This window comes from Eleginops maclovinus, chromosome 24 (genome assembly GCF_036324505.1).
Source record: "Eleginops maclovinus isolate JMC-PN-2008 ecotype Puerto Natales chromosome 24, JC_Emac_rtc_rv5, whole genome shotgun sequence".
Lineage (NCBI taxonomy): Eukaryota > Metazoa > Chordata > Actinopteri > Perciformes > Eleginopidae > Eleginops > Eleginops maclovinus.
Window position 1 is genome coordinate 2,971,889 of NC_086372.1, and position 18,633 is coordinate 2,990,521.

General features: G+C 44.1%; 2 protein-coding genes across 2 annotated transcripts; both read right to left on the reverse strand.

Annotated features, from left to right (window-relative positions):
* Nucleotides 1-601: 601 nt before the first annotated feature.
* jam2a (junctional adhesion molecule 2a) lies at nt 602-10,464 on the reverse strand. The gene is given in 11 exon segments (XM_063877685.1): nt 602-1,578; nt 1,796-1,829; nt 3,802-3,814; nt 3,953-4,060; nt 4,455-4,557; nt 4,762-4,949; nt 5,068-5,217; nt 5,685-5,795; nt 5,973-6,038; nt 10,072-10,165; nt 10,167-10,464. Coding segments are annotated over 11 exon segments (957 nt in total). The 5' UTR covers nt 10,224-10,464; the 3' UTR covers nt 602-1,545.
* Nucleotides 10,465-12,809: 2,345 nt separating this feature from the next.
* Nucleotides 12,810-18,231, reverse strand: mrpl39 (mitochondrial ribosomal protein L39). The gene is made up of 10 exons (XM_063877923.1): nt 18,051-18,231; nt 17,263-17,469; nt 16,922-17,061; nt 16,383-16,482; nt 16,173-16,240; nt 15,764-15,876; nt 15,617-15,682; nt 15,382-15,535; nt 14,837-14,884; nt 12,810-12,963 (listed from the first exon to the last, which is right to left on the reverse strand). The coding sequence occupies exons 1-10, from the start codon at nt 18,085-18,087 to the stop codon at nt 12,895-12,897; spliced, it is 1,002 nt and encodes a 333-aa protein (XP_063733993.1). The 5' UTR covers nt 18,088-18,231; the 3' UTR covers nt 12,810-12,894.
* Nucleotides 18,232-18,633: the final 402 nt, after the last annotated feature.

Sequence of the window (18,633 nt, forward strand, 5' to 3'; positions counted from 1 at the left end):
TCCATCCAATAAAACTGTCAGTGAAGTATTTCAGTAAACTGTGCCTCCAACATTTGTAAATGAGAAACTCTTCTCTGTTCGTTCTTCCATCATTGTGGATGTTCTACCTGAAAATCTGTTCAAATAAAGAGGATCGAACCCAGAACCTCCAGTCTTCAAGGCAGTGTTTTATCCCAGTGAGCCATATGACTTCAATGAAGTCTGTTTCATTTGGTAATCTTATTCTACATTTTGGGTTTTGAACATCCAGCACCTTTGGACCTCATGGGGAGCGAACTTAAAACCTCAGTTCTTCTGAACAAAAGTGCATCTCACTGAGCCGTTTGACCTGAGAGTTTGGCATGGTGTTTGGTAGAGTTTGTGATTCAATTGGGAGGCTGTGGCTCAGTGAGGTAGTGCGCTGGTCTTTGGATCAGGGGAGCACTGGTTCCATCCTCACTGCATGCCGCTGTGTCCCTGGGGAGGTCATTTCACCCCAAATGTATGACAGTCGCTTTGGGTAAAAGCGTCTTAACGAGTGTTATGAAATGTACAGAATTTTAAATCGTATGGTACTGTATTTTCTACTTCTGTGCAATTGTGATCACATAATAACAGCATGTAAGGTATTGAATAGAAAAACCTTTTATTACTGATACATATTCAAATAAAACTCTGAACAATCCATTCACACACACCGTCTAAAACACACACTCCATTTTGATAAACATTGATAAACAGTGGCACAAAAATATATAGACAGAAAAAAGTAAGGCAAGTTCTCTACAAAAAAGTGTAATCCATAGATAAATATGACAAATAAAAAGGCACAAGGTATATATATATATATATATATATATATATATATATATATATATATTAAAAAAGACCATGCAGGCACATTAGGATGGAATAGGGTTGGTCTGTCTCAATATCATGGCTGGAGTGACTTCCTGTTCTCCTGTTCTGGCTTTGTCTGGTTTCATGCTGTAAATTAGATCATGACGACTCTGTGTGGGACCATGGCCCTTGGGAAGCTGGGGGCCCCAGTGTTACAGAAGACAAAACATTGGCTGAGGTAAACTGCATTTGTGTTTGAGTCGATTGAAAAACAAAACTTTCTCTATGGCTTTTGAGCAGAATTCCCTTGTGATGATTATATCTTTTACAGAAAAATTAAATGAAACGGTCAGTCTTTGGTAAAAAAAGAAAAAGGAGTTAAAACGATTGGCCTGCAGAGGGAAGAAACACAATCTGTAAAAGATCTCCTTTCTCCTGGATTAATTAGAAAAGATCAAGTTGCATTTCAACATCTGACCACCAGGAGGAAGCAGAACGTCATGAAAGTGAACTTAATCCCATAGACAGAAACACCAGGGACTTAGGGGACCCACAGTGGGCAAAGCATGAGAGTAAGAAGCCTTGCAAATGTTCTTGCCTCCCCAGAAGGAGCAGTAGGGGAAGAAGATTGAGCCCATTCAGTGTCCAGTGACGTAATACATCACAGAATCCAGTGTCTGGCACCTTTTCACCAGGGTGATGTGTGTCCAGAGGAAGGCTAGCTTGTCAGAGCATGAAGGACTGCGTGTGTTTGAAATCCTGCAGGCACAGAGCATGAAGTATTATTATTGAACTGTTTCCTTACAGCACGTTTCAGAATTATGGTTCCCGAGGTCGACGGTGGGGCGACTTCAATCAGAAACACAGCAGCATTCGTTAGGGAAATATGAACAGCTCCTGCTTCGCTCAACACTCTGCGGATGTCACAGAGGAAGAGGAAGGGAGGAAACAAGTAAATAAATAAAAAAACTCTTACTTCTTGGGGTGGAGGGATGTAGTTGACATTGGACCTGAAAGATAAAGACATGGGTAAGCACATTGGACAGTTTGACACAGTCACAAAGAAGAGGCAGAATCTCCAGGCAGACAGCTGTATCCTGAGTCATATTTTGCCCTGAATAAATAATGCACATCATACATGGCAACCCTCCCAGTGGGTGAGGAGGAAAGTATGACTCTGAGCAGGAATATATTAGGCAGAGGAGAGGAATGTGTTTAGCTCAGTGTTTGATTTACCGTTCTTTAATATAGTTCAAGACAAGTCCTGTAATTAGAATGACTTTCATGAAGGTGTTTTTTTGTCTTAAAACCCAATTAAGGCAATCTGTATGGTCATTATAAAGGTTTATAGCGCCTACCTGTCAATTGAAAAGCAACACACTGCTAACCAACACCTTTAAATCCCACTAATTAACACTTTGTTTGTTAAAACCAAATGAAAACAAACGTGAAACTCAGCAAAAGCGTATTCACCGAAACGTCCAAGTTTCTACATGTGTATTCATGGTTAAACATCCCGAATGGTTTTTGTTTCTAATTCTAATTATGATGGCTTTTAATTTCTTCCGTATCTGACGTTGGCCTCAAGGTCACACTCACGTGTCCTCAGTTCTGTGCAGGGTTTGGCTGCTGATGTGGGCTGCACCATGACACTGGGAGATCCAAAATGACCTGTAGGGATCATTGTGTTGGCTTTAAAAAAAAAATAGGGTATGACTTTGGAGTGACACTGCACGCCATGCTTCAATGGAGTGGGGGGGGGGGGGGGGGGGTTATTAGTAAATGTCATTGGTGTGTGAGGTGTGCCACCATAGCCCTATTAGTGTGAAGCTGTGCATTTCATTTCTGTACATTTGGGGTCAATTTACAGAAATGATACGCACATGTTTACAGAACTAGAGTTACGGCAACAAACCTGTACTGACATGCAGCCAATCAGGACGCAGCAGAGCTGAGCAGGTCAAGTGGTGAGCCAATCACATGCATCAAACCAATACCCTGATACACAATGCTAAATGCTTTCTGACTCTTTTCTACGAAGGATGTAACTGTAAATGTTTTGCAGAAATCTAAAATAACCAGGTCCGCTGTTTTGCTCAATCCCAGATCTGCCTCCCTATTTTGCTCACTGGTACATCAGATATCATGTCACATTGTCTTTGAGTCTTCGTAAAGAAGCCCGTTCTATAAATAGGAAGTTGACACTGACAGCTCCAGTTAGCTCACTGGGATAAGCATCAGACTTTAACCAAGAAAAAGAGCTTCCGCATCAGCTTCAAGGAGAGCTCCACAGTGACTCTCCATCAAGCGCTGCGCAGTAACAGGCCAATAATCAAATAACGTAAAGTCAAGCAAATTAGGCCAGTCACACGAGGACATGCATTTATGTCACTGCAGTCTCTGGCTTATAAACCAGTCAAGCATCAAGATGGCCTTTCGCCCACTCTGGTGTGTGAATGCACTCGTGACCACGCCACAGATTCCTTCTTCTATCTCCTCAATATCTAAATAATCCGTTTCAAATTACCCATCCAATCAGTTTAATTGCTCGCTATTCTTTCTGCCAATATTTTCCTCCTTGCTGAATAACAGAGGCTAATGATTCCAGAAGTGTGTTACACTCATTATTCCCCTCCCCCACCCTTTCTAAATGCCTGCATGGTTAGATCATCTGATACATTTTGACATGATTCAACAGATGTAGCTCTGCCAGGAAGTGGCAATCAATTTAAAAAAACAACCTTTTCCCCATGGTTCGTACATCTGCTGGCGCCAATCACCAGAGCAGGAGCACAGGCACTGCTGTGGCTCACACACACATGTAGACACACACAGCCACAGCTGTCACTGTATACAGTCCTGAGTCAGCGCAGACACGCAGTCTATAAGTGCAACAACAACCCACCCCCCCAGCCTTAAGTGTGTGGAGTATTAGCCTGTGTTTGTTCACATCAATGTTAATGCAATCACAGAGCTCTTTACCTTCCTCTGTGTCCTGCCGACGGGCGAGGGGGAAGCAAGGGAGACAAAACACAGTTGTTTTAAAATAATAAAAACATATTAAAAAGGAACTCAATGGTTGTTGGATTTTAAAAAAGCAGAGATAATATTTAAACTAAATAGACAAACTCACGGCTGAAGAAGCCATTGCGATGCAAGAAGAGTCCGCCGCAGCTGCAGACCACCACCACCAAGAAGACCACCACCACTGCCGCCACCACGGCCGAGATATTGACATCCTCTGGAGGCGGAGGGAGATACAGTGTGAGTTATGGTCTGTTTTACGTTCATGTGGAGTCACAGAACATATATGGACAGTGGTAATCCTCAAACAGTCTAATGTACTCTAATAGCATTTCCTGTAATTTATTTACTGCATAAAATGGTTCCTTGCATTAACCTAATGTACATTATGGGATGTATTAACCAGCTGAAGACCTCCCCTAAGGAGTGCATCATTTTTAGATCACGTTGGCCCTTACAATTTGTCCCTTCGTAAAGGTTTTATTAGTTTAGTAGGCCTTTCCTCTCCACTGCATCCCTGACATTCTCCAGTGCTGAAGGGTGTGGGGAAGAGGCACGCACACACACACACACACACACACACACACACACACACACACACACACACACACCTATCTTCATGTGCTTGGCCTCGCACATCTTGGGCGGCCCCACTCCGTTGGAAGCCCAGCAGCTGTATTGACCGGTGTCCTCTTTGGCAACCGCTTTAAACTCCTGCAGAGAGACCGAGAGGGAAGAAGAAGAATATTCAGGAGGATCGCTCTACATTAAAACACATGTTCTGGTGAGCAGGAAGCACTACCGTCAAACCAAAGAACACCTCCAACAAAACCTGACAGCAGAACTTCCTCGCTTCTTTCAATGAGACATGATATTGGAAGGAGACAGTGTGAACTACGTCCAAATGTGCACACTCACCAGCACTCCTGTTTTTGAGTTGATTAGAAAGGTGGCGTTGGCGTGCCATGGTGGGCTCAACGCCTTGCTGTCCTTGAACCAGGAGTATGTAGCAGGCGGGATGCTCTGCTGTTCCCTACAGCGCAGCTGCACCACAGAGCCTGTCACTGCCCCACTGGGGATTTCACAGGACGGGGTGTGGGGGGGAACTGCAGGGCAGAACAAGGTAGGGAATTAAAGAAACATAAGAAAAACCTGGGAAAAAAACAACAACCAGCCAATCCCATAAATATTTGAGCTGTTTTTCCCTTCATTGATTTTCTTTACCCAGGACTTTGAGCGTGACGTTGGTCTCGCCCAGGTTGACAGAGTCGTAAGGAGCGCTGATCTCGCAGCGGTACTCCCCAGCGTCGTCCTGGGTCACCCTTTGCAGCGTCACCGTGGCCCCTTCAATAGAAGCCCGGCCCTCAAAGGGACCTGAAAGAAAGGACAGAAGGTCAGGGAGAACGAGGAGGAAATATGGGAATGGTTTATCCATAAATTAAAATGTGATATTACATTCACCCTACACCACGGTCTTAGTTGAGGAAAGATGTTTCTTTGTGTGATGTGTGCAGATTTATACAAAAGAAGTCACACGGAGCTCGTTTGAAGTAAGTAGACTTTGATGCATTTCAACCACAAAAGGCTAAGCTCAGGCTGGGTTACCTTTAAACCTGCTCCCGCTATTACGGGGAAGAGGATGCTTGGTATATCTGCAAGCTACAGTATGATTTATTTCAACCATTAAATCCATATCCTTAGCCCCGGATGAAGGGTCAAGGATAAGAGGTGTGCTATGCCTCCCTACCACTGACACATGACTATCTACCACAGCATCCAGGTGGTGCTTTTCTTCTCAAACCCCACTGCAAGCTGATTAAAAGCCGATGCAACTTCCACACCTTTGAAGTGTCCATCATAGTACACGAGGGAGACACCTTTGCCCTTCTTCTTCCACTCGATGCGCGGGTTCTGGTCTTTCTCGGTGTGGAACAAGCACGACAGCACGGCGTCTGAAAAAAGGGACAGCAATGAGATATTTATGGCTGAATAGCGAAGCCTTCAATCAGCGACATTTCTTTAACTGCTTGGTCTATTTATAGCCTTGTGGTTTATTCTGTCAGAGTGAATCTAACAAAGCAGCATCTCACAAAGGGGGGGGGGTTTTGAGATGTTTGTTACAGCCTCACCTGAAAACTCTTTCACCTCCACCTTGTGTCTGTCGGTGGACACAGAGACAGGAACGGAGGGGGAACCTGGTGGTGGAGAAGAAAACGGGAGGAGGAGATAAAAACATGAGAGCATTTCAAAAATGCGTTTCATCCATTAGGGGGCAAGGTGAATTGGGTAAAGTGCTCCACATTGCCCGCCAACTGCGAGAGGAGAATGCTTAATGGCTGTCTTTGGTTTACTGTCTGAGGCGGGCAGAGATCTCCAGGAAATATGAAGTGAGAGCAGGATTACGCCCTGCTCCGCTTTAATCCAGCGGGGTCAAGGAGCCCTGTTGCTGTGTGTTTATTTAAACGCAGGTTAGGTGAAGGCCACCGAGCGTATCAACAGAGGCTTGTCCAGATTAACCTGATGTATGAGAGGCATTAGCTAAGAGGCCGATGGCACGCTGTCCAGGTTTGTTCCTTCCGGCTGTCTGCGTGCCACTGATACCACCAAACAGGAAGCGGAAGCAGGAGCCACCCTTTCCTGTATCCTGATTGGTTTACGGGGCAGATTATTGCCTGGTCGTCATGCCGTTAAATACAGGTTCATCACGGTTGAAGGTTACCTGAGGGAAAAGAGGGTTAAACATGCACACAGAGACAGTAAACACTCTCAGCTGCTGCACCAACACTATACCTACTCCCAGAAGTCTGCAACTTCAGTACTGAGAGTTTTTCTTAAGGCCTTGCATTTTTGAAGTTACATTATAAATGTTGAATGGGCCTCAGGGGTAATTACTGGGAACATTAAGGGCTATGAACAACGTTGGTGTATTGAACATGTACTCATATTCCAGAAATACATTCAGTTTCCTGCCATTGTTTCTGCCGTGATGCGTACGGATTGAAATCTCACAATTGTCAATTTAAAAACATGTGAGCAGTTTCCTGCGTGTCACTGACGTCCTGTGTGGGCCCATTGTTACAGGATGACTGTGAGTTAGAGGTTCTCTCCTCTGAAGGGGGGGGTGACATTGGGCAAACTGAGACAAAGGGCAGGAAGTGTGGAATAAAAACAGGCCATGTTGGGCGTCTTCACAAACTGGAGCTTGTTAGAAAAACCCAAAGGTCTCTCGCTCTTATTTCCACAACAACAGCTATTTTTAAATAACCCTTTAAATAAAGAACAGCCTTCACAATAATAGTGTCTGCCAAATGTCGCATACTTTTTAAAAGCTTTCCTGAAGTTGGCTCAATTTATAGCAGCTTTGCTTACTTTGCGCTAAGTGAATTAAAACTGCACACTCCCTGCAGACGCTTCCTCCACCCCCACCCCCCGCCATGTGTTGACTTGCGGCGGTGTAACAGGATTACCTTCGTAGCCTTGGCTCCCGTACCTCGACACCCTCTGAGGAGCATTGTCTCACTAAAGGATGAACATGACGAGGGAGGGAGATACAATGAGATTAAAAAAAGGCACCACAAAGGAGAGATGAGCGGCCCTAAGAATAGAATCCAAATGAAGTGGAGTGGAGGAGAGTGAGGCGGGTGGAGGTTAGCAGGGGGGGCGGAGACTTGCAGGAGCATGAATAAAAGAGAGAGTGGGATTGAAGGCGAGGGAGATCCTCTCAGACAGTGGGACTGTGAATGGGAGATGCTCTTGTCACATAATGTGAGACCAGGCCTGCCACCTTCAACTGTGTCTCTGTGAGAGGAGGAAATGTAGCGGGGCTGACAACATGCCCGCACTTCACCGCTGCACTGACTGACACACACACACACACACACACACACACATAAAACCTAAGCAGAGGCTGTGCGTGTGAGGCCTGTGTCGTGCTCCACTACTAGGAACACTGTCAGCTTCCATGGCCTCAATTAGAGTGTCGAGGCAGACAATGAACACATGGCGAGATTGGATCATTTCACAGCTGCATGGTGGGAAATGTTAACATGGTGTAACTTTTTAAATATCAAGACGTAGTGTCTAAGAAGCTGACAGGTTACATGACTCAGGTTAGAGACCAATGCATGATACTGTAACATGAGGAGTAGAGCACTGGGTGTCACTTCAGAGCTTCTGGTGTTGCACACATGAGCTCTGAGGTTTTGTCTCTATGAAGAACTCAAAGCACGACTAAAGCTGATTTATAAATTAGTGTGAGGCCCCAATTGAAAATAATAACATATTCAATCTCTACTTAATATGATACTTTGAGTACTTATTGTGATTCGACTATAAATGCTTGCCAGACTTCAGAAACTGCTACATTAGACTGAGATTTGGCTCCCGGCAAACGATCATTTGATCAAGTATGACTCACAAACGGAAATGGGCGTTAGAATAATGCTGATCTTGATTTTGAAATAACGTTTCCATGTGCTTCTCAGCAGCAGCTTTCTGAAGATCCTCCAATATGGCCTCAGATACAAAGGTAACTAAAATGCATCCGGGATGGACCTAGCAGGGAGATTTTCAGACAAAGACGTCAACACACACACACACACACACACACACACATCTCGTATCAACATCAAGACTGCGACAGCTTAAACTCACACAGGGCCAGCCTGAGCAAAAATAGAAAGATGGCACGATCACTCCTTGGCACGCAGCTTTCCTCTCATTACGTGGTCCGTACAGAGTGTTACAGACACTGGGGTGGGTGTTGCCAGGGCTGTGGCGAGGTCAAAAGCATGGCGCAGTAATAATTAAGGCACTTATTAAAATTAACAGGACAAATGGAAGAGGAAGGGAGGTGGGCGCATAGGACGCGTCCTGTCTGGCTGTGTGATATAGATAACGGGGACGTGCATGGCACACGTTTCAAGGCGAGTGGGGACGGAGAACAAACAGGGAGGACTGACCATGTGCGTGTGTGTGTGGGAGTGTGTGTTACATTTGAACAAAGCCTCGCTGTGTGTCTGTAACTCTGTGAGCAACAGCTGTCTCTGTGAGTGTGTGAGGTGGAGATGGGGGTTGTCTTTCTCAACACACAGACTAATCCAAAACATGTCCTCTTTTTTATATATATACTGTATAATACACTCCTCAGTCGTTCATCAGGCAGATCTGAAGCTGCTCTGTTGACGTCTCTGTGTGTGTGTGTCACATCATGAGTGATTTCTGACAGGTTGTCTGCAGCGGGACTGGACACACACACCTCTGTGAACTTTTGACCTGGTGGCCTGGCAGGTGGCAAACAGAGTAAAATCTGCGTCACTCACTCTCGCTGTCTCATCACATCCATCCCACACTGCTCCTGCTCCCCTGGAGGCTCTATCTGTGTTTTTCCATCATGGAAAGTTGCCTTTTTGCTTTTTTAAACAAGTTCTCTCATGTTTGTCTCCACTTGTCTCCTTGTATCAGAACACCTCATCCTGAGGATAAACAGTTTGAAAGATCTGGTTGTAATCCAAATGCTGACCTCATGCATTGATCCTACACCTCTCCTGCCAGAAACAGGTGCCTACTACCACCAGGCTGCCCACACCCTTAGGTGGCACCCGGCCAAATATACCTTTAGGGCCATTATCTATTAATCTAGGGGCTTAAACTAAACTGGGAAACTACGTATTAACACTGCGTAACAAATGTCTGTTCTAAATAAAATAATACAACCTGAAATAAACTGCAATGTATTAAAACAACTATTTAAAAACAGTGAAATTCAATAGTGACAAAATGAAAGTGTACAGCATACATGTTGATGACTTTATGGGAAAGTAGATCCTAGACAATAATATTATTATTATAAATAGAAAGATTAGTTAAGTAGAGCACTTTTCTCCTCAATTTCCTAAGTGTTAACGTGTGGAGACTTAAAATTCAAACGTCAATTCATGATTTCAAATTTATTTTTCGCCTTAGAAATATCAGTAAGTATCTATTTAAGTAAGAAAACTTGTAAAAAATAATACAAATAAAAGTCTAGAGAACAACTTTGACTTTTTCTTAAATTGTATGGATCTCAGACATCCATGAACAGTCAGAATAAAACGGAAATCAGTTTAATTAGATCAATTAAAGTGCATTAAAGCTTCTATCAGGTACTTTGCTCCTCTGTTTTTAGTAAGGAAGCACACAGCCAGAGAAACAGTGAGTACTTCTGAATACTTTCCATTGGTCACTTACATTGCATCAGTAAAATAACAATAGGAAGATACAGGGACGTCCCCTCCATTATCGTCCACAACTCTGGCAGAGTGTTGTCTTCCCTGGACGGAGCGAGGATCCCGAGCCTCAGCTTTCTTTTTGCACTTGTTCACAACTCTCCAATAATTCATCCAGTTTCCAGGGAATAAACTGATCTCCAGGGGGAAGCGAGCGGACCGGTCCGGCGCAGAACGGAACGGGAGCGAAGAGAAGCGGCGCGGAGAAAAGCGGATTATCTGGACGCACCTCCGGGACAGATCGGTCAGAAACACCGGGGTCCTGGCTGAGAAGTGAGCCTCGGTTACTATGAAAGATGCGGATGGACGTCCTCTCTCCCACTGGGGTGTGTTGTTCCTGCGCTGAGTGAGGGTGGAGAGGGAGGGAGGAGGGAGCGTACAGACGAGCAGCGCGGCGGAGCGGCAAGAGCGCAGCGCCGTGTCCAAGACGCGCACTGCACTGACAAATGGCCACATAACGGGAGGCAACTGCGTGGGCATGGCAACAAGGTGTGGCACGCACCATACCTTACCTTGAGAGGGACCTGAAGTGACCCTAATGTTCGTTTTACACATCAGATATTCAGGGGAGTGTCTTTTAATTACGTCTCATTTTATTTAAACTTGTTTTATTTGTATTATTTTGACTTTATAAAGATGTAGTCAATAATACCTACTCACAAACTTGCTTTGGGTGAGCCCAGATATTTATTTAAAACACGGAAAATGTATAATTGGTATAGCTGTCATATTGATTTGCATTCGTAGGTTTTGCATAAGAAGTGTATGAAAGTTTTCACTTGTAAAAACGTAAAAAGCCCTCTAAATTTTAGGTTGATTATCAAATTCCAATATTATTAAATCTGAGACGTTGGATCAAGGTGCTGTGCTCAAAGCAAATTCCAGATGCAGAGTACCAAAAGAATGAAAAGCTTATGGGATAACAGACAAGCACTCCCAAGGCTGGAAAACAGGAAATGATTCAGGGCAGATGTTTCTGTGGAAATCAGGGAATGTAGATTGCTCACTTTGTGGAGAAAAGTATACTGTAACACTTCACTTGATAGGTGTACACAATGTACTAATAGAAACATTAACTGTCCAGAAGCAAGACTACATTTTGAAGATATTAGACCCCCTTTTCTTTCTCTGGATGGTCGCTGTCTAAGTGCTACTTATATGTGGCTCTTTTTGGGTGCTGCAATCTGTTTTCATTCCTATGGAGGATGAAAAGTGATTCATGATTGAGTAAGCTTGGGATTGTAAGCACATAAGCAAAGTAATTCTGGTTACACCAACACCACATTCTGATCATTTGATATCTGAGTAAGGAGCTGGTTTCTCACTCAAGCTAGTCGTTGCAGAGCTTCCAACCCTTTCAACGCCACTATGAAATTAAATAAAGGGACCTCCAGAGTGCCTTCCCTGTTGACCTCCTACTGCGCACGCACGCTCTTCCGCAAGATAAGAGAAGCCCATTATACATTTATTTCTAGGATTGCATTATTGCGGCGTGTTTTAGTAGCTATTCAATTTTAATAGTGTTTCAGCAGCAGCGGGCGCAGCCGGCATCTCCAGAGCTCTGCAGCGGCGAGGAATTCAGGGCACAGATTCAAACATCTCAATTGGTGTGACTGTGCTCTCAGAGTCCGGGGCATATGTCCTTGGGTGTGTCTCACACGTTGTCAGTGTGTGTGTGTGTGTGTGTGTGTGTTGGGGTGGGGGTCGTATAGCATGCAACAGCTGCACTGAGTTTAGTGGCTTTGCTCGACCCTCAGAAGTCTCCTGATGGGGATTGATGCAGTTGGGCTGTGATTAAATGCAAAACCCTCGCTGGTTAATCTGAGGTTAGAGAGGGGGGGAGGGGGGGTTCATGCTACCTGTCTTTACTTATCTTACTTGTCAAACACACACACAGCGGCAGGGGGCTCGAATGTCCAACAGGGGTCTGTAATGTGTGACCGGGGGAGGGGCTGCTGAATTTTTCTTCATGTCATTGGTGGTCATTACCAGCTGTCTGTAACCACCTGTACTGTAACACGAGTGGTAAGCTAACACACACAAGTAAGCTACCAGAGGGATAATACAAACTATGGAAGACCCCTTTGTACCTTAATGCTTGTAAAAACAGGTTAAAATGAATCATTTTGGGGAATTATTTGGTATTTTGATGCAAGTTCCTACCTTAATGAATCTTTTAAAGGCCATTAATATGAATATGGATCGTCTGACGGCTCTAAACCATTGCCAGACTCACACTCTACAATGGTTTAGTACCACAGAGCTACACACACAGATTTTTGTGTGTATCTGTGGCAAACATCTCCGGGAGTGTTGTGTCTAATGTGACAAAATGCCTGGAATCCTGGGAAAGAAAACAAAGCGCCTCAAGTCTCCGATCCTCAGGCTCGCTCACACTTTCTCACACTTGACTCGAACACACTCTGAGGATTGAGAGCCACCTGTTTGATGAGTGATAGATGCAACAGCTGCTGGACCTCGGCTAGTACACACACCCTCCGCTGTTGTTGTTGCGCAAACTGCTGACACACGCATACAGTAAGCGACATCCACACGTTTCAATTTTCACTCTTACTCTTATCAACTGGACAACTTCCCCTCCAGGAGTTAAAATCTTTGATTTGTACGAGTAAGGGGGTCAAGCGATGTTACTGTCTTACATTTTTGGGTCGATTTCAGTAAGAATGAGCAAAGCGGCAGTGATTTGTCACGTTATTTTACACATTTATTGAACAAATTATACAATCAGATACATGAGAAAGTGTGTGTGTGTGTGTGTGAGAGGTTACGCAGAGGTTGTTGTTGGCTGGTCGGAGGCGGGTGGAGTCACTTCTTCAGGTTTTGGCACCTCAACCTGTGCAAATAATCCACACATGTATGATTATATATTCTAACATCTCCTCTAACCTATTTAAATTAAACTAGAAAAGGCCTTAAATATCACGTCTAAAGGATCCTTCTTCAGATTTGTTATGGGGGCGGGGTTTGGAGCGTGGGCGTGCTTGTTTCGAGCGCCAGCTGGAGGCAGACGGGGGACATGCTTCCCCACCGTCTGCAGCCGGCTCAGAAAACACCCACCCACCCACCCACACACACACACACATCACTGCTTTTATAACCCTGGTTCTGTATGGTAGCAAAATAACACTTTAAAACACTGCAGGACTAAAAAGTAGGTGTTCCTGTTATTTTGTCCCTCTAGATTCCGGCTCGTTTACCTTTGACCTTCTATGCTTGCCGTATTTCCCACAAACAGCCTGTAAGGGATTATAGGCAGCATTTGGAAAGGACTTGAAAGGAATTTGTGTGTGAAGTGTAATTATGCTGCACATATCGGGTGCCAATGAAACTCTCTGGGTACCTACAGTTTACTGCTTCACTGTAATCTGTCCACAACATTAAAAAACACATTTCAATGTGGTGTTCAAATACCTGATAAGAAGACAGCTTTGCCAAGTTTATCTTGTGTACAATAAAGCACTTTGTCCAAGCTGAAATTCATGTTCTTTCTAACAAACTCAAGGGACGCTGGTTTAAAAAACGGAGGACGACATGGGACTCTTTCTCAATCGACCCAAGTTGTACTGAATTACACTCAAATGTGTAAAGAATGCTTTTTCAACTCGTGTTTTGAGCCCAGTCCTCGGAGCTGCTTGTTAGTGTAGCTCCACGTCTCTCTCACAGTTTGTCCACATGAATAAAAGATATTTGATCTGCATGACAACACAAACTAGCCTCTTGTTGTTCATGGGAGGAACAAAAACATCCACCAAATGATCTCCGAGTTGTTGGAGAGAAGGATATCATGTGCATTAGCTGCACATATAGTGAACAAACTGCAGGATAAATGTCCTTCAGGGGGTTTATAGCGGCTCCACTTATTGGTGATTGGCTGTTAACACGTAGAGGTCAGGACAACATACACAGCTGACATTAATGTGTCAGGTGATGCTATGGACAGTGTCCTCTAAGAGCAGGTCTGCATGCTAATCCTGAGCTTGTAAAAACTCCAGAAAGACCTTGATCCAAATATCCTTCGTCCACACTTTTGTTTAATAAAGTGCTATTTTTATCCGCCAGCGAACAAATCTCAGGGAAAATAAATGTAGGCCACAGAGCGCAGTAAGTCATCTCTCAGCAGATCAAGAGTGTCTATTAATGAGTACATCGTTTTTTAGCATTACGCAATCAGTGATGCACAGAGAATGCCAGCGCAAAATATATTTCGCCTAGATGGCTCCATCCAAAATTAACTCGCAGCCTAGTTTGAATTTGAAGAATTGATGCTTTCTCTTTAAGAGTCGCTTGTGCTCAGACATCAATCTGAGTGTCACGATGTCTAGAATAAGAGCTTTGAACCTGGAGGGATTTAAAAATACTCCTCCCTTGGATCTTGTGTTAGCATCTGTGTCTTTGAAGTCGTGTTTATAAAAGAAGGTGCCGTTTGTCCTTCATGAGGAGGAAGGGACCTGCTTTGTGTCGAAGCCTGGAACCTCATTCATCTATTTCAACTGTTTCTGCCAAAAATATAAAGTGCTCAGTAATAAAAATAGTCGTGTTAAATCCTAACTCCGTAAAACAGCAGCAATTTGGATTCATCATGTTGACTAAAACACTCCCAATCTCAAAATTGGCATCCACGCTTCAGCTTTGAAGTCACTTCTGTTGGACGCCTGACGGAGGTATGAAATAAATAAATAAAAACGAGAGGTATTTGTTGTTCCTACCCGTCTCTCTGCCCGCTGCCTCAGTTTCCCCCACACCGTGTGATGAGCCTGCAGAGAGGAAGACAACGTGACTGGCAGGCACATGTACGGACTGATCAAGTGCCTTGAATACTGGAATAACAATCAAATGTCATGAATATTCTGCTGCATGGCAACAGCGTTTGTATTTAGAATCTCCAGGGAAACCGCTGCAGACTGACTTCAAAATCGACTTCTTGATAAAGCTGTGATTGAAACATGGATTTTCTGAAGTAAAGCTGCCAATAGATGACCATGTAAACCGATTTAGACCTTTAAAAAAGCGCTTAACCGACATTTAGACATCGTAATGCTGTGCAGCCTTTTATTTTTGCACGTCTATTCTTATCTTCAGGGACTCATAGGACTAAATCTGGTCATTGGCCTACAGAAACTGTAAGTGCAGTTCTTCTGGTAAGGTCAAACTTTTAAACGACAACTGGTCTTACACCAAGGTTTTAGTACAGTACATTAAAGCCTCCTTTTCATGTGTACTTTCTGTCACCATATCAAACACACATCCCTACCTCCATCTGCAGAGGCAGGGAGATGCCCTGTGCTCGGCGGTGGAGGCCCCAGGGACCCTCTCCCAGGCTGTGGAGGGCCGTCACATCGTACTGCGAGCAGAGGCCTGTCCTGCCCACCAGGGGGCCCGCACTCAGCAGCACATGGTCGCCACATCTGCACACAGAGAGTAAGGTACATGATTCTGGAACGAACAGGAAACCTGTATTCAAGATTCATGCATTCAGAAAAAGTCACCTGTGGAGCATCACGGTGCCAGTGGGACTCTGAGACGCCTTCTGCTCCACCTCTTCCTGTTTACACCTGGAGACCACAGGACCATCGTGGTGAAAAAGCTGTAAACCGTATCAGTGTCAAGACAGTCTCGTTGCTGATTAAGCGTACCTGCTGTGGGAGAAGACCTCCAGCGCCACAGAGGGTACCACCTCCAGAGGCTCCCAGGCCAGGTCCTGGTGGATCAGCTGCTGAGCCCCTCGGGTGAGAGACCGCAACGACTCCTGGAGAGATAAAAACCCACCACGTTGCGTAAGGGTCAAATAATGCCTGAAGGAGCAACTTTGATATCGTTTCCTGGGTAAAATCATATCAATGGATGAATATTTAAAACTCGAATGATGGAAGATCACTTCTTAAAGGAACGTGACAGTAGCTTTGCTGACCTCTGGTGGTCATATATTGCTACAGTGATGTAGAGGGTTAATGCTGGACAGCAACGACGGCTTTCAGCTCAGAATTAAGCTTTTCTATCAGACAAGGAACCTGGGCTTATTTGTACTTTTGAACACATACGCACCTCAGAGGGAGTCCATGAGTCCAGCTTGGGGTCGAGCACCACATCATAGCAGAACGCCCCGGCAGTGACTACAGGAAATGAAACAGAGACATAAACACCACCTCTCACCAGTCAACGAGGATCTTTCAATAACGTTAGGGGGAAATGCTCTGCCAGGAATCAGGTTTAATGAAGTCCAGCTGGGGGAGAAATAAAGAGGAGCTCCTTTACCTGCGACATCCACTGTGCTGAGCAGCTCCACAGCGAAGTCCTCTTTGAACGCGGTCTCCAGCACCTGACCCAGCAGGGCGGAGCAGGAGCGCCAGTAAGCCTGAGGGGAGACGATAAATATCTCAAATCCTGTTCATTAAATCACTGTTTTCCTTATCCGCTAAAAGAGACATATTTATATATTTACATATCCTTTAAGAAATTAATGAAGTATAAAAACACTATCATGTACTGAAATAAACTAAGTAGAATTCCTGAAACTCCCTGACTTTCCTCACTGTTCCACCCTTTTTAAATCCCCATGAAAAAGCTGGAGACTCATTATGTGGAAGAAAAAGAAGAAGAAGAAGAAGAAGAAGAAGAAGAAGAAGAAGAAGAAGAAGAACAAGAAGAAGAAGAAGAAGAAGAAGAAGAAGAAGAAGAAGAAGAAGAAGAAGAAGAAGAAGAAGATGATATAATTAATTAATCCCTTACAGGAAAAAAAAATCCCCACTCTGTAGTAAACTATTAAAATAAGTATATTCTCGTGGTAATAGTACCTGGTTGACGACTGTTGGATCGTTATCTTTGAATGTGAGCAGAGTGAGCGAGCAGGAGTCGGTGAGGGGCTGGTGGAGGGACCACGGCTCCCCGTCCACCAGGGCCAGAGCTGAGTTGGTCTCATGATGTTCTGTCAAGTCTGAGGGAAACACAAAGCGGTTCACCTGAGTGCAAAACAAGTGTTTATTTATAGCAACACGATGCATTATTAATACATGCAAGAGAGGCAGGGATGTCTGGTTTCTCACAGAATGTTGAAAAACAAGTTCAATTAAAGAAGTCCCGTATGTCTTGCTCCCTGCAGGGATTAATTGGGCATCCACATTCCCCTTTGACTCACGTCTGGCGCAGCTCAGTGGAGTGGACATCCCTCTGTTCATGACGAGCAGTGTACCCTCCATCCCCGGACCCTGCATGGACACCTCGATCTTCTGGATGCGAGGGTACAGAGCTCTCTGCCGGGCCTGCTCTCTGGAGAAGACGGCATTGCGCTGGCTACGGACCTCTGCAGGCGATGCACGCAGAGCAGCAGCGACAGAGGCAAATCCTGTGGAGAGGAAGAGGAGGAAATAATGCAGGACAAAACAACAGCAGAGGGTTCTCCATCTTCTAATCTTTCTCATCTGTCATTTTAAAAACCTCTTTAGATCATGCATTATTTATAAACCTTTTTAATCGATCTGTTTGAATTGTTCTATTGTTTCTGACCTTAATTCAAAAGCACTTTGAATGTCCCCCTGTATAAAACGTGCTAAAGTAAATAAATATAAGAAAGACACTACTTTATTTTCGTCTCATATAAATGTCTTAAATGTAACCTGGGTTTAAAACTATATATTTGTAACATAAATGATGTGTTTCAACGTGAGGGGTAGGAACCAAACAAGCTATGGAGTTGCATTATGGGAAATGTAGGCTCACGTCAAGTTAAATAATAAGCCCACTTAAGGACAGGTCCTTGTACGTTATTCTGCGAACTGGAGTAGCTTGATGAGACATTTAATAGAATAAAGGCGTTGTTATTATTATTCATCAGGTCGAAATGTCTATTTATCCAGCCTCCAAATTATTATATTTCTTCCTAGATAGCTCACATGCTAATGCTAACGTTGGCTATGGGTTACTCACGGCGCTGGAGAACTTGACACGCGATCCTGGTCACCATTGTGAAGGAAACTCCTCTATCCACACCTTCATAGATAAATAAATAACAACTTGAATATATGCAAAAGGGCCAATGGATAAACAGATGTCACTTGTGTCTCTAGCTGAAGGACGCCATGCCTGTTTCATGTGCAGCGATTATTTAGGTCCGTGTAGGAACTGAAGACAGTGGTTGGAAAGTTCCAGGTGAACTACAGGGCCTGCAGTTCGTATGTATGACAGCAGAGGGCGCTGTTGTTACTCATTTCAATGAGGCTTATGTAAAGGAACTGAAATATTTCTCTATTCAGTAGCTGGAAAATAATCTTTAACATCACCGTTTTAATTAAAAATCCCTATCAACAACATATATCTCCTTTTAATGCTTCTTAGATATTTTTTTAGGCAATTGTACTACTATTTATGGTCCCTCCCTCAATTTATTTTTGAATTACCTCAGTCCTTGTCTCCTAAATGTTAAAAGACTGTTGCTCTTCTGCTGATTGGATGAAATCCAAAATTATGATCTTGGCTTTGAAGTCTCACATGTCCCCAATTTCATCCTCCT

Excerpts from the sequence above, each read along its gene's own strand:
- mrpl39 (XM_063877923.1), bottom strand. The coding sequence starts at position 18,087 with ATGGTGACCAGGATCGCGTGTCAAGTTCTCCAGCGCC. Across the intron at positions 17,470-18,050 it reads GTGTCAAGTTCTCCAGCGCC|GATTTGCCTCTGTCGCTGCT; the intron begins GTGAGTAACCCA and ends TCCTCTCCACAG. Across the intron at positions 15,536-15,616 it reads GGCACCGTGATGCTCCACAG|ATGTGGCGACCATGTGCTGC; the intron begins GTGACTTTTTCT and ends CTCTGTGTGCAG.